The 22,421-nt window shown below is 31.2% G+C and overlaps 2 protein-coding genes across 2 annotated transcripts; both read right to left on the bottom strand.

The window, feature by feature from the left end:
• Positions 1-1,015: 1,015 nt before the first annotated feature.
• Positions 1,016-9,528, bottom strand: LOC106117017 (chondroitin proteoglycan-2-like). The gene is given in 7 exon segments (NM_001312403.1): positions 1,016-1,142; positions 1,463-1,676; positions 2,001-2,139; positions 2,295-2,359; positions 3,202-3,315; positions 6,992-7,078; positions 9,417-9,528. Coding segments are annotated over 7 exon segments (720 nt in total). The 5' UTR covers positions 9,460-9,528; the 3' UTR covers positions 1,016-1,084.
• Positions 9,529-14,021: 4,493 nt separating this feature from the next.
• Positions 14,022-19,877, bottom strand: LOC106117426 (peritrophin-1-like). The gene is given in 5 exon segments (NM_001311988.1): positions 14,022-14,145; positions 14,360-14,573; positions 14,760-14,963; positions 16,174-16,368; positions 19,748-19,877. Coding segments are annotated over 5 exon segments (714 nt in total). The 5' UTR covers positions 19,791-19,877; the 3' UTR covers positions 14,022-14,087.
• Between the last annotated feature and the right edge of the window lie 2,544 nt (positions 19,878-22,421).

Below are 22,421 nucleotides of genomic sequence, written 5' to 3'. Positions count from 1 at the left end.
ACTCAGTTTTTAAAAAGAAAAGAATGAGGAGAACATATTTTTTGTATTAGTGTTTCGCCAGTGAAAACTCACTGTTAGTCTATATTTTCGAAGAACAGTTTCTTCTCATATTCTCATTTGGTTATTATCAAGAATACACTCTACATACTTACATACAAGTTAAACTCTTTATACATCTGTCTGTAACATTACCTATAATACTGTTAATCTAATAGAAAACAATTTATGATAAATCATTTCAAACCTTAAAATTATCTGTTCCAGTCACTTTGCACAATTTCGGCCTCGCTCAGGATTTGCGTAAATACCTATTTCCTGATCGTACAATTTTGTCTAATCTTTCGTAATATCACATTTACATTTCAACTAATTCTTGTCCAGTAACAAAATGTACCTAAGAATTTCGTTCCGCAATATTTTGCGTAGCTGCCACTTTGCTAATATATTCAACATGAGATTGTTTATCAAAATTTAACGTAAGTAATAATTATGATTATTGATATTATTTAGGTGTATATTTATGGGATGTATATGGAACTGTGATTTTCACATACCTTCGTAGAAAAAATAAGAGTGAAAAATTTTCCTAATGATTTAAAGGATTCTATCAGTACAAGTGTCAATAGCCTAATGTTTAAGGGATTTCCGTCCACGAGGTCGGGGGTTGGAATCCCGCCATTCGACTATTGTCGTAAACCATATCCTAGCACAAGCCTAGAGCTTAGTTGGAATGGTTAGAGAAATATTAGTAAATTTACAAAAAAATCTGCTAATATTAAAAAAAAAAACAAAAATACTTTAATACTCTGTACAGTTTTTAACAATAAATACGGGTTATTTCTATTTATGTCACCTATTTAGCCTGGTTTAAAGACACTTTCTCTCACATGCAGTTTTGTTTCTTTTCCTTATCTTCATAATATCAAATATTTTATTTATTTTCGTCGACTCATCTTCATTTGAGGTATCATTTAATTTTACTCAGGGCAATGGTTACCAAATAAAAGTCTGATAGTAAATATTAATTATTTATTATTCATAGGAGGCTTACAAACTATCAGGAGGTTACTAAAATAAATGCAGCTCACGCCTTCTTCGGTAGTTTATTCTTTTCCAATGGCTGGCCTTCGTAATAATTTTCACTGAAAAAAATAATTACAAATTAGATTTGTCATTGTAGTGGGATATTAATATCAAATTTAGATATAACATAGTTTTAATAAACGTTAATAATTACTATCCGATTCTGAGTAAAACCAAACAATGTGTTTGATTTTGTTCAGAATTATATTTAAGTACGTGGTTGAGTTGGTACAACTTGGTAAGGCTTAAGTAAGATGACATCATTATCATTAGCGTCGTCAATTCTTCTGATAGAGATACATTACAAGGCGTTACCTACCTGTATGGTCCTAGTAATTAAATATTTTTAAATAGTAGTAGGAGCTAAATAATTTCTTACCATCCTTGTACTTTTTCGGGGTCATCGCACATGAACGTATCTTCATTATAAACTTTGCCTGATGGACAACTGCCCTTCTGAGGTTGGACTCCGTTCCGACAGATGTAGAACTTCTGACAGTCTTCAGGGTGAGGGAAGGTGGGGTGTGGAAGTGCACGTCCATTGGGTCCTACCACTTCACCGTCCGGGCATGAGAAACCGTCGTCGAGAACATCTAGTAAAAAATTATGATATTATATAATTAGCCGTACAACTTATGACGCATTCGTATATACATATCTTTGTAAAAACTGACTAACTGGTGAAGTCACTACTATGATAATCTTTAACATTATTGAGTAAAAGACTGATGTAGCAACAATAAAGATTTATGACTCATCTACCAACAAGGGTTGATATCTGGCTGATAACCTTGAGAATAGTCAAGATCTGTCGCTCTGCTATGATCCAATATTAGACAGATTGACCTATATATTAGCTTGCAATTTTGAAATCATATTTGATTAAATTAATGGTAGTAACTTTATGTAAAAAATACCTTTGGTGATATGGTCACAGATTCGGTCGACAGACTCTTTCCAGTCGCAGTTTGAAGTTTCCTCGTCAAAGTACAGACCGGGGGGGCACGGCAACTCGTTGGGGATGCCGTCAGAGCAGTAGTAAAATTTGTCACATGCCTAAAAATTTTATGCAAATTGATTAAAATCAAGTAAAAGTAAGCTCTACAAAATATTTAAGGTTATTTAACTCGCAACTTATAAGAATAAAATCTTTCTTAATAGAAAAATCATGAATTCTTTTTTTAAAAGAAAGTGAAATCGTGTTTCTTTACCTGAGGATCGGGATGTTTGAAGTATCCATTCTGACGTGGGCAATCTTTTGTTGGTTTTGGTTCTTCTGCAATTTAAAAAAAAACATTAATAGTCATAAAATAAAAAAATATATACAAACTGTAGTTAATATGTTGAATAATTAACAACATATAACACTTTAACAAATTAATTTCAAAGCGTATATGAACTTATTTACGTTTTCAAAGATCACAAAACAATTATTAATATTAATGTTCGTAACTTCGTTAATATATTAGGTCAAATAACTTTAGGTCATGTTCATTATATTTCATCTAATCTGTTTGACAAAGATTGATTATGTTCCGGAATTATCAATCTTAACACACAGCAAATTAAATGCATGATTTATCTTGTATGCATACATTCCATTTGTAATACTCACAATCTGTGTACATAACTTAACTAACTACTTATTCCAGTATTGCTTAAGATTCTGAGTTTGATTTCATCAATATATTTATGTATTTTTTTTCATAGGAGAAGGGAGCAAATGAGCGGTGGGAACACCGAAGTGATTACAACCATTGAGTTCCATAGATAATTCGAGAAGAACATATTAAAATACTAGGATATTGTAACAGTTAATTAAAAAAATATTTTAATCAACTCCTTATAGCTACTAAAAATCTGGCGATATTTCTATCTTCCTTGTTATTCCGCGATTGCTGATACAATGTATGTTATGAAATGTAAATTAACTAGTACTTTTTAAAAAGGAGGGGGTTATCAATTCGTCTGGTTTTTTTTTGTATTACCGCGTAACTCCGCCCCTGGTGCTCCGATTTTGAATATTTTCTTTTGATTTAATGGTTTTGCTTGCATGTGGGTCCCATTTTTTTTTAATAATTTTTAAACTGACTAGTAGTTTTTAATAATTAAACTTACGTAATTCTTTTCTGTCCCCACAATCGACGTTTGACGGGATGTCGCATCGCTCTTTGTTAGGATTTTCATCAGAGAATACTAATCCGTCAGGACATAATTTTGTTTCCGCCACACCTGTAAGAAAATTACAATGTTACAATAATACAAATAGTTTCAGTAAAAATTAAATTACCTTAAACGTGTTTACAACATCTATTTTATATAATTGAGGTTCTATTATTGATGGTCAATTTTATCGTGGTATTAATTCCAAATAAGCTTGCATATAGAAGGATGATGTTTACTTATAAAATGATACACTAGACTAACTATGCAAAGTGCAATGACCTTGTTACTTTAAAACCTTTCGATTCGTATGGAAACGTTTTTGGAATTAAAAAAAAATATTGTCTGCAGTTTAATGTCAATGAATAGCCTTGAAACTGCTCTTTTGGATTGCATACGATCTTCAGTTATAAGTAAATGCATTTAATACCAAAGTTCAGGGTTACTCTTGGGAAAAATAATAAGATCCCCCAACTGGTTATGAGTTTATCCGCTTTTTTTAGCTCGATTGACAGAGGGTTTGAGTAGGGTTTTCACGGGTATAAAAATACACGTCCGATTCATTGCGACCATAGCCTTGGCTGATTGAAAGGTTTTGAAGTTTATTTTATTAGGTGTTTAATATTATTTTTATTACAAATTCTTTTTTCGAATGGTGTATTTGATGATGTTTGTTTGTACTATATCTTATAAAGTATATATATTTTATTATAAATATTTTACACAGTTGTTACGGTATTACGGCGTTTAAAATCAAAGTTATAACTATAACGGGGTCAGTACCGATTGCAATGATAACAGTAACTCGAGCCTGTCGCGTTCGCGGCCGCGGTGTGGTAACGTGTCTATTACGAACATTTATAACTATCTGTAACTCTCTAGATATCTAGCTATTTATTACTGCATTCACTTGTTTACTTGTGCGATATTTGATAGAAGTTTAACTTCTCGTGACAATACACACATTAAAATAAATATAAACCATTCTTACAATAGTAAAAACAATTCTATACAATAATATACACAGATATATTTAAAGATTTTTAAAATCCAAATTTCCTGTTTATATTATACGAAAGTTTGGATTGATAGGTTTATGGATGGATGTTTAATACAAAATATCTCCGGAACGGGATCTTGATGAAATTATGAACAGATGTAGAACATAGTCTGGAATAACACATAGGCTATTAATAAAGTTTTTTTTTTATTGAATCCCCGTGTACAGAGTTGCGGGCGAGAACTAATTTATTTATATATTTAGGTTAACTTTGTCCAACTTTGTTTTTTTTTTAAGTAATTGTTTTAAGCCTCATATCTTTGATACAGAATGATATTATTTCTACTTACATAAGAAATAACTCAATTTAATTTAACTTATATTACTTTACATAATATTCGGATTACAGTGTTATAAAAAATGGAAAATCTGTTGCAATTCAAACTGAACTAGTTCTGTATTGTAAATGATTTCCAAACCTTACTCGAACGTCACAAATCGCGGCGGCTATCGTAATTCTTGAAGTATACCGAAAATAAAGACTTGCATTACCTTATATGGTCACTTACGTATGGTTTTCGAAACTAAAATTAATTAAACTGACACAGAGTAGCTTTAGGACATACGGCTGAACTCATATATATGTAATCTTAATAATATTATAAATGGGAAAGTTTAGAAGCATGGATGGACAGACGCATGAATAGATGTTTGTTACCTCAAAAAAGGATCAACGTATTTCGCGGAATTTGATATAGATGTAGAACATAGTCTAGAAGAAAACATAGGTTATTGCTTAAGTTTTTTTTTTAATTTCTCGCGGACATAGTCGCTTGCATCCGTCAGTTGCTTTAATGCGAGCTAATAAAGATGCCTTTTAGTAGGCATTTTGTTTGTAAAATGTACACTATGGGCCTAAAGGAATCAAGTTTGAGTTCAAGCAGTTTGAGTTTTTTACATGAACAATTTCTGTACTTTCACCATAGCCTTCAATATATCGAAATTCTAAATATACAAATGAACAAGTTTATTGATTCGAATCACGAATACTGTGAATTTCGATTTTCATGCGCCGTAATTTGTCGATATTGTAGAGAGTAAACGCTCTCGCTTTCGAAGCGGATATGTAACTAGTTGCTGAAACTGGAACAAAACATTTTAGAAATTTTGTACCTGACAACGCAACTTTTCACTAACACGTAGGCGTACTGTATTTAAATATTTCTTTAATATAAACACTAAATTTTGTCTGCGAGTAAAATTAAAAACAAAACTTATTAAATGCCTATGCGCTTCTCCAGTTAATCTATCTCTGTATCATATTTAGATATATACGTCCAAATTTTTGTATTTATAATATTCAGTAGGATTATCGCTTTAGTGTACTCTTTCGTCTGCCATTTTTAATTATTACACAGAAAGTACCCTTATTTATTTATTATTATTAATTGCATGAGCGACAAATGCAGTACAATGTGATTCGGTACTCTGTGACATGATGCGACTAAACATAAAAGTAGTCAAGACACCACATACTACTAATGAATTTTACTAGTAAATTAAATTACATCGGACCAAGTAATTCCAAGTAAGTCGTTCAAATAGTACAACGGGTAAGATAAGATAAAATGAAAAATAAGTTCAGATCGCGTAACAACGCAATATGCGGAACCAGTAATAGCAGTTGTTATTACGTTTTCACCGCGAATCAATTCTGATCATGACTAAGCGTAAGACAAAGCTTTATGAACAACTTTCAACAAGTACAAATATTTTTATTTAGTAAACATTATAACATTACTTTTGAATATATAAATAGATTATAGGTGGCCAGGGTAATTGCATATTATTGGCTACCACGAATAAACTATCCTTCACTAGCTGTCGCCCGCGAATCCGTCCGCGCGGAATAAAAAAAAGCTATTGATCCCAGCGTAATGTTATATATCCTAAAGCCTTCCTCTATAAATGGACTATCAAAAAAAAAGATTTTTTCAAATCGGATCAGTAGTTCCTGAGATTAGCGCGTTTAAACAAACAAACATACTATTTCGCTTTATAATATGTATCAGTATTGATTTTTCCGTCTGCGAAAATGTTTTCTTTTAGTGTTCTATTGCGTAGGTATATAATTTATTTTATTTATACGTAGGCAAGCTGTGTATTAGCCGATAGAATGCCATTCGGTTCACTGGCCGGACTGCGACGGTGTGAAATTGAGAAATCTTTCAAGGAGGTCGTTTGACATTAACTAGGATATTGATAAATGTTTCTAAAGGGCTAAATTATTAAATAAATGAGTAAAAACTTCGTAAGATCGTTAAGGTACCTGTAATCTGTGTTATATTAATTATTAAAAGAAATACAAACGCAACAATAATCAAGACTGAACTCTAAGCGGTAGTCAGTAAGTTTCGATTTATTCAAAGGAATTAAATAAACAATGTCTATATTAAAGAATATTCAACTGTGTCATTCTTATAATTAAATGGTTAACACTATTGTGGTCAAAATTACCAAACTGCTTCCAAATATTTGATGACATTATATACTGTAGTAAAAACATACAGACATAAAATTGGCATGTAATATTGTCGTTTCATAAACTATTGCATAATGTACTACCGCTTGAACATACGAAGTTTAGAAATTGCTAAGTACTATACATAAGACTTGAGGCAACATACACGGGTTTTACATATTATATTCTATATACTTGTTGACCTTTCGAGGTGTCATACTGACCTTTGGAGCATTTGTAGTAAAGGTCACATTGGTACGGGTCCGGATAAAAGCCGCTTTTGCCGGGACAGTCGAAATCTTGACCTGAAACTGTAAGAAAATATCTGTTAATATAAGTAAATAATCAAAGAATATTTTGCATCTAAAATTCGATATTTTGAAATATTTCGAGAATTACTTTAGAGAGATTTAAAAAAATATATTTACTATTCTATTTCATTTTAGTCATGAGAGTAAGGAAGTCAAACTTAAGAACAAATGACGCATGAAAGTGACATTCCTTTTTGAAAAGAACACTTTTAAAACATATATTTTTTAATTGAAGGAAATGATACATTTAAAACCGCATTATCAATAGTTAATGGTTAACTTCAATTAAAAAAAAATATAATTCGCCTTAGTCATTTAAGGTGAAAAAATGAAGCTTTTTCAACTAATTAACTATCACACTCACAGTTCTATAATTATTTTAGTAGAGTCTAAGGTACAGTAAGGGACTCTTTTAGTAATATAAATACACTTTTAAAGTATCAGTTTCACATTTCAACTGCTTTAAAATCACCTTAAAGCAATTGGAATTGAATTTAAAAATTTAATTTAGTCTTACGGAAAATTACTGACAATCTATTCGGTTCAAAATATATGCTAGCCGCATTCTTGAGCTGAGTAATTTAGAGCGACTATGATTTTAATTTCGAGGAAACGTAACACATGAAGTGTTTGTAGCGAGGAATGTCAGTGAGAGGAATAGAATGTAGCTGATCTTGACCCTGCTGACGATACTAATGGAACCAATCAACAGACTAGGTACTAATTTAGTTTTAATTAAAGCAATTATACAGTATGTCTTTATAACTTTTGTTTTGCCTGCTTCAAATTTTGCCCTCGAAGCCTTCTTTGGCGTAAAAGAATCTTACTAAAGTTTTTTCTCCGAAACTCATAGGGGTAACAAATAAACATGATTTATTAAACCTATCTAATTAAGTAGCAAATGGACTAAAATACAGTCATAGCTTAGCATTAGTCTGTTAACAGTACTCTTGAAGGTAACTATATTATAATTAGACGGAAACAATTTCACCTTGCTCTAATTATTGTACTTAGTTCGCACTCAACATTGCAACTTAACACATTAGGGATTTCGAAAAATTTGATGTTTCGTGACAACGTCCGATAGTCAAATTGGCCTTGCAAAACATGCATTATTGCCCGTAATGTACATTGCTTCGCAAAATGTGCATTAAGAAATTATTGGGGCAATATTTTACTAGTAAACAGTGAAAGGAGGACACGTCGTAATAGGACTTTGAAGGATGATTAATTTTTATTTTGTAAGGGTTAAAAGATCGTCGTAAATTGAAAATCAATCCGTGCGACAGTCATGAAATGATTTGATATGTCAGTAAATTTTAAACATAACTTCTGGACTGTACATATTTAGAATGCAACATAAATATCACGTGCATCTTATGTAAGTTTTTAGAAAATGCATTAGCTTATGACATAGGCTAATAAATTAAGTATTATGCATATGAATATTGTAATAGGGAAGTAGACATATATGACAGTACGGAAAGTTGTGGAATTATCTTTTCTAATCTATCATTTTAATAGATGAGTTAAGTAATTTACTTAACTTACAAACTGCGTCCTTAAAACAAACCTATTGGATTTTAGATAAGTTAGAAGGTAACTTTTAAAATTAAATATGTATTAAAATAGAAGTACTAACAAAAGACTATCGGATTTTACTAAAGTCCTTGGTGACTTCATAGAAGCTTTCATAATCCTCTTGAATGCGAGACGATGCATAAAGTTCAGAAAGTTCAAGTTAGTTCTGTATGCATATATAGTTGTTTTTGTCTGGTATAAATTTATTGATTTTAATTATAATGACAAAACAATATTAATTGTAAATCTTCACTGAAGTTTAAATGTATTTTGAAAGTTAACAGTAAACTTTAGTTCGAATAACAGAACTTTATATACTTTAATACAATTAAAAATACCAATAGCTCATGTACTACTGTAGCTACTTGGAAATTTGTGTCTAGAAAATTTACAGTAAATACGAAAGAAATGCACAATATTGAGAGCATCAGAATTAGATGAGTTTCCTTGAGACAAACTTAAAAAGAAACAAAATAAAATATTACTTAACCAACATTTCTCAATGATTTTTAAAATTATTTTTCCGACGTGACAATGTAACTTATTATAAACGACGTAAAATACAAATCGACATAAGTATCACAGTTTTTTTTTAATATTGAATTAAAAAATATCTAAGTATTTTTAAACATATGTCCATTATCAAATATATGCCTTATTAAGACTACACTTATTAAAAAATTTACTATATATAAAAGATTACTTCTATCTCGGAATCATGTAAATTAAATAGATAAATAATAGATATAGTACTTACCAATACAGCAAGCAGCGAAGCTTACTAATATTAAACTTAACATGTTGTTCTAAAATTTAAAACGTGTATGTAAAAAGTGGCTATCAGGGTGCACGTGTGGTTCCCACCGAAGGTTGCTCCGTATTGCCTGAGACCGCGTCCATTGGGCCACGGCTAGCCTACACTACATTCGAAAATATCGCTTGCGTTCATAAACTGCATAACCACGTCTCATTTAATATATCCTTAATTTTTTATACATGATCCGTAACGTACCGGTCTTTATCTCTACTAAATGTTACGAAATTAACTCCAATTTCTTCTCTACAATAAAGGCTTTTTTATTTTTAATTACGAATTAATGACATTTATTATCTAAAGCCAAAACTTTTTGGTGCGGAAAATGTTTGTATTAATTTTAATTTATTATTTACTAAGTAATTACTGTTATGTAAAAATCGTACGTTATAAATAACAAGCTCATTTTAACTGAATCACTTTTATTTGTAGAATGTTCTCGATTTTTTTATAAATATTGAACCCAACTCAGATTTCATATCTGACATCTTTACCTCTACTCGTCAGTACCTACGTTAATACTACATAAATATCCGATATATGTTCAAAAAGATACTGGTTTAATTTATTATACATACATAAAGTGATGCTTTAATAAAAACTCTTACTTCTACTGAATAATAAGATTGTAAATTAAAAAAAAAGTTGTTCTATAAATATACCATATAAATTCGAAGCAAGTACCAATTGTATGTTATTACTCTTAGCCGGAGGCGATTACCTTGATTCTGTCCGTCTCAAGGTCAATCTCATGGTAAAATTATTGTAACTACCATTTAAAGTAAAAGAAGGTATCTTTTGATACTTCGTTATATTTATGATCGAAGGTAAGTATAAGGAAAAATATATGTAAAAATAGAATTTATCTGCAGATTCATCCGCTTTGAGATTTTAAAGCAAGTCTTTTTTTTTAGCATCGAAAATGTGTCAAAGTTTTATCAGAAACGCTTTACAAATTCAAAACATAAAAGGTGCTAAAGTAATGTTTAGTTTTGTGTATTCATGTTAAAATAACTTTTCGAGCTTAATTAAATACGTTGTAAGTTCTCGATCCTTCTAGAGTATTAAGTGTATTTAAAGAGGTTAAGCATTTATGTCATAAGTTCAATTTCTTCTTATCGTAAAACTTAGTAAGTTACGAGTTCATCGTATCAACTCGTGAAAGTCTAAATTGTTAATGAAATAACTTTATTACATACATACATACGTATTTTCTAATTTGGTATGTAGCAAGATCTAGATAAGCATTTGATATGAACAAATTAAGTAACGCGAGCAACAATTAAGGTTGGGTAACAGAATGCCTGTCGAAAACTGGTTCTAGTATTGTCAGCTAGGCCAGGACCCGTGCTTGCGTATGCCTTGGGCACGACTTGCACGAGTGCAGTGCGTCTCAAACTTTAATCAGCCCTTATCGATATTTGAAAGTGTTTTTTTTACCAATTTCGAACAAAGACCAATGCTTTATTATAAAATTCACAGAGTAAAAAAGAGTTAACTGTTGATTTTATTTTCTGGAAAATGACTGAAAAACTCAAACATTCAATATGCTAAGCTAAGCTCAAACGTAACACCGAAAAGTGTGGAAAACTACTTGAATCGTTTATTTTTTTTCCTAAACCAGATTGCTAAAGCCTACTTAAAAGTCTAAAAGTTGATTACTAGTTCGTAAATTAATCACTTGGGGGACTAATAAAGAAAACAAAAATATAATAAGGTCACTGACATTTGCTGTACACTACGCGTTTTTATACTTGTTCTGTCGCCAATGAAAAGCTTTAAAATAATATAAGATAAAAAGTTTGTACAATAGACAGAAGGTTGGCGTAAAATTTTAGCATTAAAGTGTCTATTATATCACTACAAACCTATCTATTCTGTCAAAAATGATGTAAAACCTATTTAAGCACAGGTACATTAAATACAAGATATGACAAGACATCTACATTAAAGCATCTTCAGAGGTCAGGGTGACAGGGAAGCTCTAATAAATGTTTTTAAGTTTCACTTATACCGAATCAAATTAGTGTCGGTTTTGAATAGTCAGTACAGCCCGAAAAGGTTTTTGATGCATTTTAAACATTGACATAATGACGCTAGATAAGTATGTCTGTGTATAGTTGAGAAGTTCTGGACTTAAATAGCACGCGACTAAGTTCGGCGCGCCGTCACCTCAGTTGCATAATGCAGTGATTCATATTCACTACTTCGATTGTAGAAGAAGACTGTAATTCGATTCGTATAATGCCTTTGTTTGATTCAACGAATCGCTAAAATGTATTCATGTATTGTAACAGTTGACTTTTATTGATAACGTACATCTTTAAATACAATTACTAAACGCAAACTCAAATGTTAAATGTTATTTTCAATGAATCTTCTGTTTTTTCAGACAGAATTTTAAGATATTTTGTGTTGCTAAAATAATACGAGAAACTATAGTTTCCTAGTAGTAATTTGTCTACAGGGAATTACGTTTGATCTTTAATCAATTTTATAGCAAGGGATCTTGTTATGCGACTGTAATGGTCTAAATATAGTTGTTATTCCTTAACATTATCTACTTTAATAAATAACTCACAACAATGATTTTTTTCTTTGTAATACAATCAGTTTTATTATACAAAGAAAACATTCAAATTACATTCAAAAACAATACTCGTACAAATCTAATTTAGTATTTTGCAGATGTACACAAACTTCCTTTCACCGAAGTTAGTCTTTGCATTGTAAGTAGTTTAACAATTTTTAAGCAATAAAAGAAAAAAAAGCATATATACATATCTTGTATACTTTTAAGAACTTTAAGAATAGTACCGAAATTACAAAATTTATAACAAGAATGGTAATTGTAAGTGGCTGAAGTATTTAATAAGGTCTGTGTAATTATTGACAGCTTTAAGTCCCTATTCCTTATAGTTATTGATATTTTGACATTGAATATACAGGAAGAAGAACAAAGAATCTTTAGAAGAAAGATTTATATAGTTATGTCTACTTGTACACATACAGTTTTTACCCACTATACATCCTGTCTGTATCGCAAGGTTAGCTGTAAGAGAGCTCTTTTAGAGTTAAGCTCACCTGTACATTACTATGTACGTTAAACTGTGTACAAAGCTTAAAATAAATAAAATAAAATAAATAACGAGGGGAATTATTTGCTAAATTTATTGTTTTTATTGGGATAATATTGAAATTTGGAATGGACTTAAAACATGTCTGTGTCTTTGTCTGATTAAATATTATATTTTATAAATGGTTAAAGTTACAATAGCTTTCCTATGTTCAAGGTTAATTTATGAGACATTACTTTACGAAAGTGGTTAATTTTAACTGCCACGTTTATTAATATCGTGATTAGAATTTGAACTATGTGCTTAAAGGTCAAAAGTCTTGTTGCTTATGGCAAATGGTACTGGTATTTGTATGCATATGACATCGTTGTATAAAATTCCTGATTGTTTTTTATGATTACAAAGATTGGTAGAAGTGTCGTCGACTCTTGTTTGTTCTTTTTAGAAGATATAACAGCCGATTTGTAATTAAATGCATATTTGTTTTTTTTTTCTATTACACAAACGAAATATGCGATATAACGTCTTATTGCAATATCTATTAAAACTTTTTAAATTACACGGAAATAAAGAAGAGTTGTAAACATTAGTAATTATTTAAATACTTAAAAAGTTTATTTCCTAATGAGTGATTGTAATAAATTTTATTGCCAGTAAAAACCAGTAGGCATAGGTTAAACGTATGCGTACAATGACATTAACTGCTAGGAAGTAGTGAAAGGTATGTTTAACTTAATAAGTGGTTAAGCCACTGGAATGTTAGGTTAATTGTTTTTTATAATTGCAAAAAATTCTTATTTAGTTAACTACCGAATACGAATATGATATATTCTTTATAATGTCTGCAATTATAAAGACCGTCTTCAACTAATGAAAATTTATTTCAAAACGTATATGCCACAACGTATTGTCACTCCAAATGTTCCTTCTATAGTTAAAGTATATTTATTTATAAAATCATCTTTCAATTTATTCTCTTAAAAGCACTATGGTGTAAAGTTTTAAAAAACTTATTTTCATGTAGTTATTCGTCGCTATTTTATTAAGCGCTAAATTGCAAATAATTTGATATTTCAAAAGTCGGCGAATCGCCGCATCTTTTTGCATTGTTATAGTTTGATCTTTTACCTAACCAGTGCGGCAACCAGTTACCGGAACAAGTAAATCAAACTGTAGTTCCGCATTAGTCTTTTCTAGAATTGATTCGTGTCTAGACTGCCAATGACGTAGACCATAAGAAACTCGTAATATTTTATAAAAGTAATAAAATTGTATTCATTTATTTTTATTATTAAATATTTGGTTATTAAATATCCTACTATATATGAAATAGCATATAAGACTGCAAGTGTTTAGGTTCATTTTTAAAGCTGTAGTTTTTCAATACTTATAGTGGCCAACTCAAACTATTTTTTTAATATATAAAATCATATAGGTACAAGTTAATAAGGGCTAAGAAATAAAACAGAAATTATTGTCTTACAGTATATTAACTTATCAAGTCTTAGGTGTAACTAAATTAATAGTATCACTAATTTTAATTTCTCGCTTTAGGTGCGGGTGCAGCGTCCTCCGCGTCCTTGTACCAATCCTCGCTGTAAAAAAAGATAAATGAAAGTTTATTTAACGCTGAAAAAATATAGTGAAAATGATGCTACAATAACCTGATTAGGTAATTATGGTAATTGTGCGTTTTAATAAATCGAACAAAAATAAACTTTGGGGTCTTATTCCGGGCCTTACCAAAAAATCTAGCCGCTACGAATTTATATTCACTTAATATAAGGTTTAAATGATTATAATACTGACCATCCGCGAACATTTTCGGGGGCGTCACATTTCTGTGATTCTTCGTTGTAGACCTCACCGACTTGGCAACCAAGGTCACGTGGCTCGACTCCGTTCAGGCACACGTAGAAGCGCTGGCAATCGTTGGGGTGGGGGAATTTGGGGTGAGCGACGGCCTGACCTTGGGCGTCCACTAACTGCTCCTTGGGGCATTCGAAACCGTCCTTGGTTTTCTCTAAACAAATAAATAATGTATGTTAAATATTTAATCTATACATAAACAAAACCGCAACTGACACTTATTAGTTTCGTAAGAGTACAGAATTAACTTATTTCACAAAACTAAACCTCTTATATTCATTATCTAAAAGGATCAAATGATGATTTCAAAATTAAGTAATTAACAATTATGGATACTTACTTTCCTGGACCTGGCATCCCTGTCTGCCAGCGGAGTCGGGCCACACGCAGGTACCGGAGTACTCGTCGAAGTGAAGGCCGGCGGTACATTTGACTTCAATAGCGTCACCCTCGATACAGTTGTAGAAAACGTTGCACACGGAAGGATCGGGATGAGCGAAGAAACCGTTGCGACGTGGGCACTGGCTGGTGGGCTTAGGGGGCTCTGAAATACATACGAATGATATAAAACATTTATTCTTTTGATATCATTGTTTAAGTTTAGAGAAAATAAATAATAAAATCTAATGATTTAATACTTTAAAAGTACAGTACAATAACGCCAGTTAAAGTTCTCGAATAAAATTTATCAAGACTGCTGTGTTACGCGTTCATAGTTATTGCAAAAAACGACAATGTGAGCCAACACCAAAACAACTTTTGAAATCGAATCATTTATGAAACCAATATATTGCATCAGATTTAGTAGGACATGACTTTCATTGTAGACATGGGGCGATGTCGGTGACATTATCGAAACCTTGAGACACGAAGCTGTATGAATTCCACAATGCAATTCATATTAATACTAAGAAGTAATAACAATAAAGACAAGGAAGTATCAGAAGTATATTTCACTCGATAGACTCGCTAAATAAAATGTCGCTATTTTTAATTTGTTCCGTTCTCAACCCATTCGCCTTGGAACGACGAGTTGCGTTGTCCGGTATCGAATTCCTTTCACGTTTCGTTACACGGCGCGTATAAAATTTCTATAAAATCTGTATAACGCTAAATGAACAACACTTTTGACATTAAAACACTCGTCACGAACTTTGGACAACGTTCTCCATAACAAGTGAAGGTAAACAATGCCTAACTGCGAATATCCAACTAAAATCTATACTCGATTATTCTTGGACGAGTCTACAATCTTGTAGGTAGATAAAATTTTAATGTCAATTTACTGTCGCTCATTATTCAGACTGAGAATTTACAATGGCGGAATGTAATTTACATAATCATTTAAAGAGCTTTACTTTTAAGTTCATTAACATAGTCTACCGCGTCGCGACAGTCTCATGGATACATTTCGTTCACATAAGGACATATAATTATCTCTTACATGTACAACTGATTGACCTAGAAAATCAAACGTGTGACCTAGGTGGTCTAAGGTAGACGGGATACCTTCACTTTACTTCGTTCCTGTAAACGACCTCTCATACTGCTAAGATATTGTTTGTAGAATCTTATATATAAAATTCTCGTGTCACAAGTTTCGTTCCCATACTCCTTCGAAACGGCTTAACCGATTCTCATGAAATTCTGTGAGCATATTGAGTAGGTCTGAGAATCGGCCAACATCTAAATTTTAAGTCTGAAATTAATAATCTATGTTTATTTTGGAACATTTAAGGTGTTAAATAACTTACGCAATTCGGTTCTGTCTCCACAGTCAACGTTGAAGGGTTGGTCGCACTTGTTGATTTTCCTGATGGTGGGGTCGAATACCAGACCGTCGGGGCACAGTTTGGTGGTGGCGACGCCGTCTACACACTCGTAGAATTTGTCGCACTGTCTGTCATCCTCGTATTGGCCATCCTTGTTCGGGCATTTGAATTGTGCACCTTAGGAAATAAAAATATAAGTATAAGTTTATGGTAATCGGGCAAAAATATTAATGATTATTTATTTAAGTTTATAAACAACAAGAATTACGCCCGAATAACCAAATATTATACTTTGTTCAGTATATGATTTGAAATAATTTAAGCATAAATACTACGACCTGGCAAGTGAAAGCATTGGCTGATAAAACAGGCCTCATGTCCGTATTCTGACATTGTCGTAGTGAAGCGTGCCAGATTTTTTATTACACAAGAGCAAAAGTTATATAATCAACGACATAAGATATTGACACGCAACAGCTCCAGTGATATGTTAAGCAATAGCTAAATCTAGTCGATTGAACCTAGATAACTAGGATGATTTGACATTTTGAAATAAATGGTGACATTTTTGCCGATACATATTTAATTTATTATACTAGTACTTTAACAGGTAACATTTAAATCTTAATTTATCAAAGTAAATTAAATAAAGTGAAGCAAATGCTCATACATAAATGAATGTATTATGATAAAAACAAAAGCCGGTCGGCTGTTTGAGATGATTAAGAATTTGCATATCTTGTTTGTGTTGATTTTAGAACAATTTTTAATGTTATATCAGGAAGCAGGGAAATAAAATTTGCTTAAATGTCAATACGATGTTAATTTTATACTTTTTAATTACAGCGTCATTTAAAATTTTAATACATCGCGTTTAATTATTTACGATGGCAACATAATTAGTTGGATTATCATTTGATAGTCTATGTTAAGTTCGAGTTGTCATTATTTACTTTAAAATGTTTAAGAATTTAAATATTTACATGAATCGCTAATTTACGTGGGTTAATTGTTTGCATGTGTTTTTATGCATGTATTAACAGCGGAGGCGCGACGCCCGCGCTCAACGCAACATGCGAGTGACGCAACTCAAGCGGCTCGAGAAGTGAAAGTTAAGTTACAACATTGAGGTACTGGTGCATCGCTCACTGATGCACTGGGGTCGGCACTGCCATGTGACCTTAAAGGAATTTCTGTACTCATCTTTGTGTCCTTTATAATATCGAGAACCATCTATAACGATGTAAGCATTTACCTGAATATTGTTTACTTTATATCTTGATATTTTGAATTTTTAAATCTTGGAAAATGTGTGACAATATTAATATTAAAAGATTAACTGACGCTTTCAGAGTCTTAGAAAGACTGGTTTGGTTGCAGCTGCGAATCCTTAAAATTTACATTTTCTGAACAAAAGTATTCTAAACAAGAATATTATGTTTTAGCAAAATACTTATGTAAAGTAGTATAATTAAAAAATTTACATTTAAAAGTTTAACATCGGCTACCTTATTCATATGTTAACCTTGACACATTAAATTTCGTGTTTTTTGTTTGCTTAAAAGTAAAGAAGAAAAACTGGTTATGGAAACTCGTTACACGACTGTGGTCACGTTTGCCTGGCCATCGGTGACAGATTTAAAAATAACTAATTTAGTAAAAAAAGGTATTTTCCGTGAACGTGTAAACTGTGTTCTGTTAAAGTTTCGATTCTTATTTAAATATTACAAAATTTTATAAAATTAGCATAGAATTTGTATGTATAAATTAAAAATAAATATCTTGAGGCAGCAATCGCCAATAGCTATTAGTTTTGAGAGATTATAATTTTGACAAAAATCATATCTAATTCCAAACAAAAGGTAGCAATCGACGTAGGTTGATTTGATTATATTGACGCACTTTCCAATGATTGTCTTATTCATTGACTATTACAAATTTTATAGTTATGTTACTTATTAAATTGTATAGGCCTTTGAGAACCAGATTTGCAGGATTAGACTGTGACCTAGACATAGCTTAGTAATTTACAATCTATGAATTTGGAACCAGTTTACCTAGTTAGATAAGAATAGATATATAATAGAATAGTTACATATGTCTAATTGTAGTAGGTTTACATTATTTTTGGGCTGCTTATTACACTTTAAATGTAAAGAGGTAAATAACAATTATTTGGAAAAAGGCTACTAGCCTTTTTTAGAAGTTTTTTACTGTGAGATTAAAACACGATATATTCATTTTTCTTAAGTATTACATCATGAGATTATAATTTACGTTGATTACTTTTTAGAATTTTACAAGAAACTTACACGCAAAATAGGAAACAATATATACAAAAGTAAAACAGTATAAAAACCTTTAAATTTAACTTTCCAATTGAACGCAATTCTATAGTTTTCTTGATAATGGTTAACTACAAAAAAGCAAGGTATGCGGTTACACAAGGGTGACGTTCACATTCAAGCTCACTTTGTACCTTATTTAGTTTCTTTTTACCTTTTTATGTTTGCTGTGGTGTAAAAGTAACTTGCAATAAATAGTGCTGATGTCGAATGAACGTTTACAATAAAAAAATAACAAGTTGTTGGAAATGACATTGAGTAATGTAATACGCAAGTTGTTTCATTTCTTTGTTATGTACTTTGTTCATTCCTTTTTTATATTCATAGTTAAAAGATATATCGAAAAGGAATATTAGAAAGTTATACTTATTTACATTATAGTCTTATTGATATGAAAATTATTTATAAAAAATTGAAACGTTAGTCGATTAGCTACTATCAGTCCAAGCAAATACATAGTAAAATAAAATAATTACTGTCCAATGGCAGTAGTTAAATAAGTTTGATGCTGAATACAAATTAGATGTCGCATGTGGCAGACGGCTCATGAATATATGCACGGATAAGCCAACAAAGTAGTAGCCAAGAGTGTGATAATTTAACTAAAGAATCAAACTACTTTAAAACCTTTGTAATTTTTATTCTCTGAACTCCTTTTTGCATTAAGAATTTTTTTCAGTACAAAAGACATCAACGCGTTCAGGCACAATGTCGATTCTTTCATAGTTCGTGAGCGCTTACAAACTACTGGAAGTTCATATGAAATGTGTTGCTTAAAATTTACAATATGTTTTCATAACAATGAAGTTCTATAATTGGACTTAATGAGGTCACTTATTACCTTATTCACTTTTTATAATTAGTGTTTGTGTTTGCAAAAGGTTTGTGAAATTATTGTATAAAATAAATAATTATACACGAAGTTCCTCTTCCAATCTTGTTTATTTGCACAAAAATACGTATGATACTCTCCAATAAAGACATTTAAATGAAAATAAAAAGTAACCTAATGAAAGTTATTCCCAAAAAATGTTAGTTAAAAAAATTATACGAAAAAATAAAATAAATTTGCAAGCAATAAGATTTTTTTTTAATAAATTGTGTCTTATTAATATAAAAATATCGATTAAGAGTAAAATAATTGTATAATATTAGATGTTAATATAGGATTATAATAATTTTAATATATCAAATTACATTATAAGACTTACTTGCTAAAGCGGCGACCGCCGTCAATACGATGAACACTTTCATGGTGACCTTTTGATTATAATATTTTAAAAAAATATATGATAAAAAATACAATGACTAGATAGCGGCCCGACCCCTTTGGCGACCCTGGTGCGACTGACGAATATTGCCTTCGCGCGCGCCTTTTCTTCACCTGACCTGTGTATGCGCTCCTAAAACCGGTACGAAGACTAAGCTGTGATTTAACTAATTATTCTATCAGTAGAACTAAAATAAATTAATATTAAATAAATATTACTAAAGTAATAAAAAAATGAGACTACTTTACTAAAAATTGATAAATTCATTATTGTTCATTTTATTCTTGCTGGCAATTGTATACGTGTCATACAGACATAATAAGTGACCTCTTAGCCTTATATGTGGTTAACAGTACGTTCTTAAAACACAACTGGCACGGCGTGCATAATAAATAGTGCACTAAACAGTCTTTTGATTTGAAATAATATCTAGGCTATTATTTATTGATTTATATATAAATAATATACTATAACAGTTAAATAACTTCATTTTATTATCTTCGTACTTACGAATTCATTTGTAAGGCGACTGGAGAGGTATTCGAAGGTAATTTATTCGTTCATTTTTTTATTTTTTTCTTTATTCGAAGCACGTATTGAGATGTCTAGTACATAGCCAGCCGAGCACCGTTCACTTCGACATACCTTAGTTTAAATTTCATGTTATTCAACTTTCCAGCAAGTCGATCCTGAGATTTTTTTACAATTATTGCTTACTATTTATATAGGATTTTTCTGAATTAATAAATAAATTTCTTATCTATAAATTCTTACGTCTCAAAGTCTTTATTAACTAAAGGTATGTAGGTATATGGTAGACAACGCATCTGCAATTGCTGATATCTATAGGCAGCAGTCGCTACGCCATTTTGGCGAATATAGGTGGCCACTTGATTGTTTGCCACCTAATAATATAAAAAAGCTTTTTAAACTATGGTTTCCACTGATATAAAACTGCAATAAAAACTTTGTCATCACTCATTATCTTTTAAAGAATCCATGGAAATACAAAAAAGTCTGAGAAGTCATTACTAGAAATTCCTGTGTGAAATTATATTTGAAAACTTTGTGTCGTGGGTGTGCAGCCATATGTGCCTACTCTTGTTAGTTTCTATGCGTTTATATCGGCACAATGATTTGTTACAAGGTCTCGTATTTGATCCCTTCTAAAACCTGGTAAAGTTCTGAATAAAACATCAAGAAAAAATCTTAAATCATTATTTGAAAAAACAAATGACACATATAAGACGAGGACGTAATCAACTACGATCAATAGAATAGAGTCAGAGTTTTAAAAAAAGCTAAACTTCAGATGTAAATTATGTCAATGAGTTATCGTTTAACAAAATAAGCAACAGTGCTATGTCCTATATTTACTCGACAATACGACTTTCTTCTCGTCCCTTTACGACATACAGTGCATTTTTAAGTAATTATTTACCTATAACTATTTTAATCGTTGAAACAACTTTTTCATTTAATGTCGTACGCCTTCTAACGCAGAATAAAATACTTTCGACATTGATTTGTCGAAATATACAGACTCATAAACAATAGAGCTACATACGTGTGATGTATTGCAAAACACCTCTCAGTAAGATCTGCAACCGGAACTAAGATATAGACATCGAACATTATCAAACGGCATTACATCATGCGTATGTGCAGACAGTTGTATGTGTCAGTTGTGCGATTGTGCCTGTATTGCAACGCAAGAAGAGATGACATGACATCTTAGAAATAATATGACGAGGCGTGAACTTAAGTTAAATGTCAACTTTCTGACCATCGCACTAATGTAAATATAGTAGAATCTATTATTTTTTTGTTTTATTACAGACTCAAAAGATAAACTAGAATTACAAGAGATGACATTACTGTTTCTGTTAACTTATTCCAAATCGCAGGCCTGCCTTTATGTAAGAGGGCTATCTCAGGACATTTAATATTAATTTCATTGAATGTTAGTAGTTACTTTTATTCGGTTAATGATAACGTCTCATGAAAGCTTCATTACGTTAGTATTATAGTGCGGTAAATTTACATTTTATTAAAACATCTCTTACATTAAAAACTAATTAAGATCTACCCACGTTACATCTAGGCAGCACGGCTCATATTTAGCACTTGAATTATGTAATTATCATGCAATCACTTGTTACATACGAAACTTCATTTCAAAGAAATTGATGAAGTCAAGGTCTGCGTTGGTGCAACTTTTCTACAGGAAATGTTATTTTTATAGCGTAGCGTGCATCACAGTAACACGCGTGAAATTTGGCTAATGATTCAAATTGTCTACAGCTAATATAATATATGTACGTGTCCACTATGGGTCTGGAGTTCTACCCTAAAATACATCACAACAGATGGGCCTAGTATATTTATAATCGACATTGTTTTTTTTTCGGTCCTTAATAAGATTTATTTCTAAAATTGTAACGACAATTGCAACTTATGAATCAGCTGGAAGTTAGTCATCCAATGAGGAATTTATAGCGTAGTTAGCAATTTATATAGGTTGGTTTAGTTGGTAATAATTAAGTACAATATGGGTGGAAAATATTACGCGGTTCCATTTTTAAGATAAATAATAGTCAAAAGGTGAAAGTTT

Source organism: Papilio xuthus, unplaced genomic scaffold (genome assembly GCF_000836235.2).
Source record: "Papilio xuthus unplaced genomic scaffold, Pxut_1.1 DF827680.1, whole genome shotgun sequence".
Taxonomy (NCBI): Eukaryota; Metazoa; Arthropoda; class Insecta; order Lepidoptera; family Papilionidae; genus Papilio; species Papilio xuthus.
This window is presented reverse-complemented; position numbering and strand designations above follow the sequence as displayed.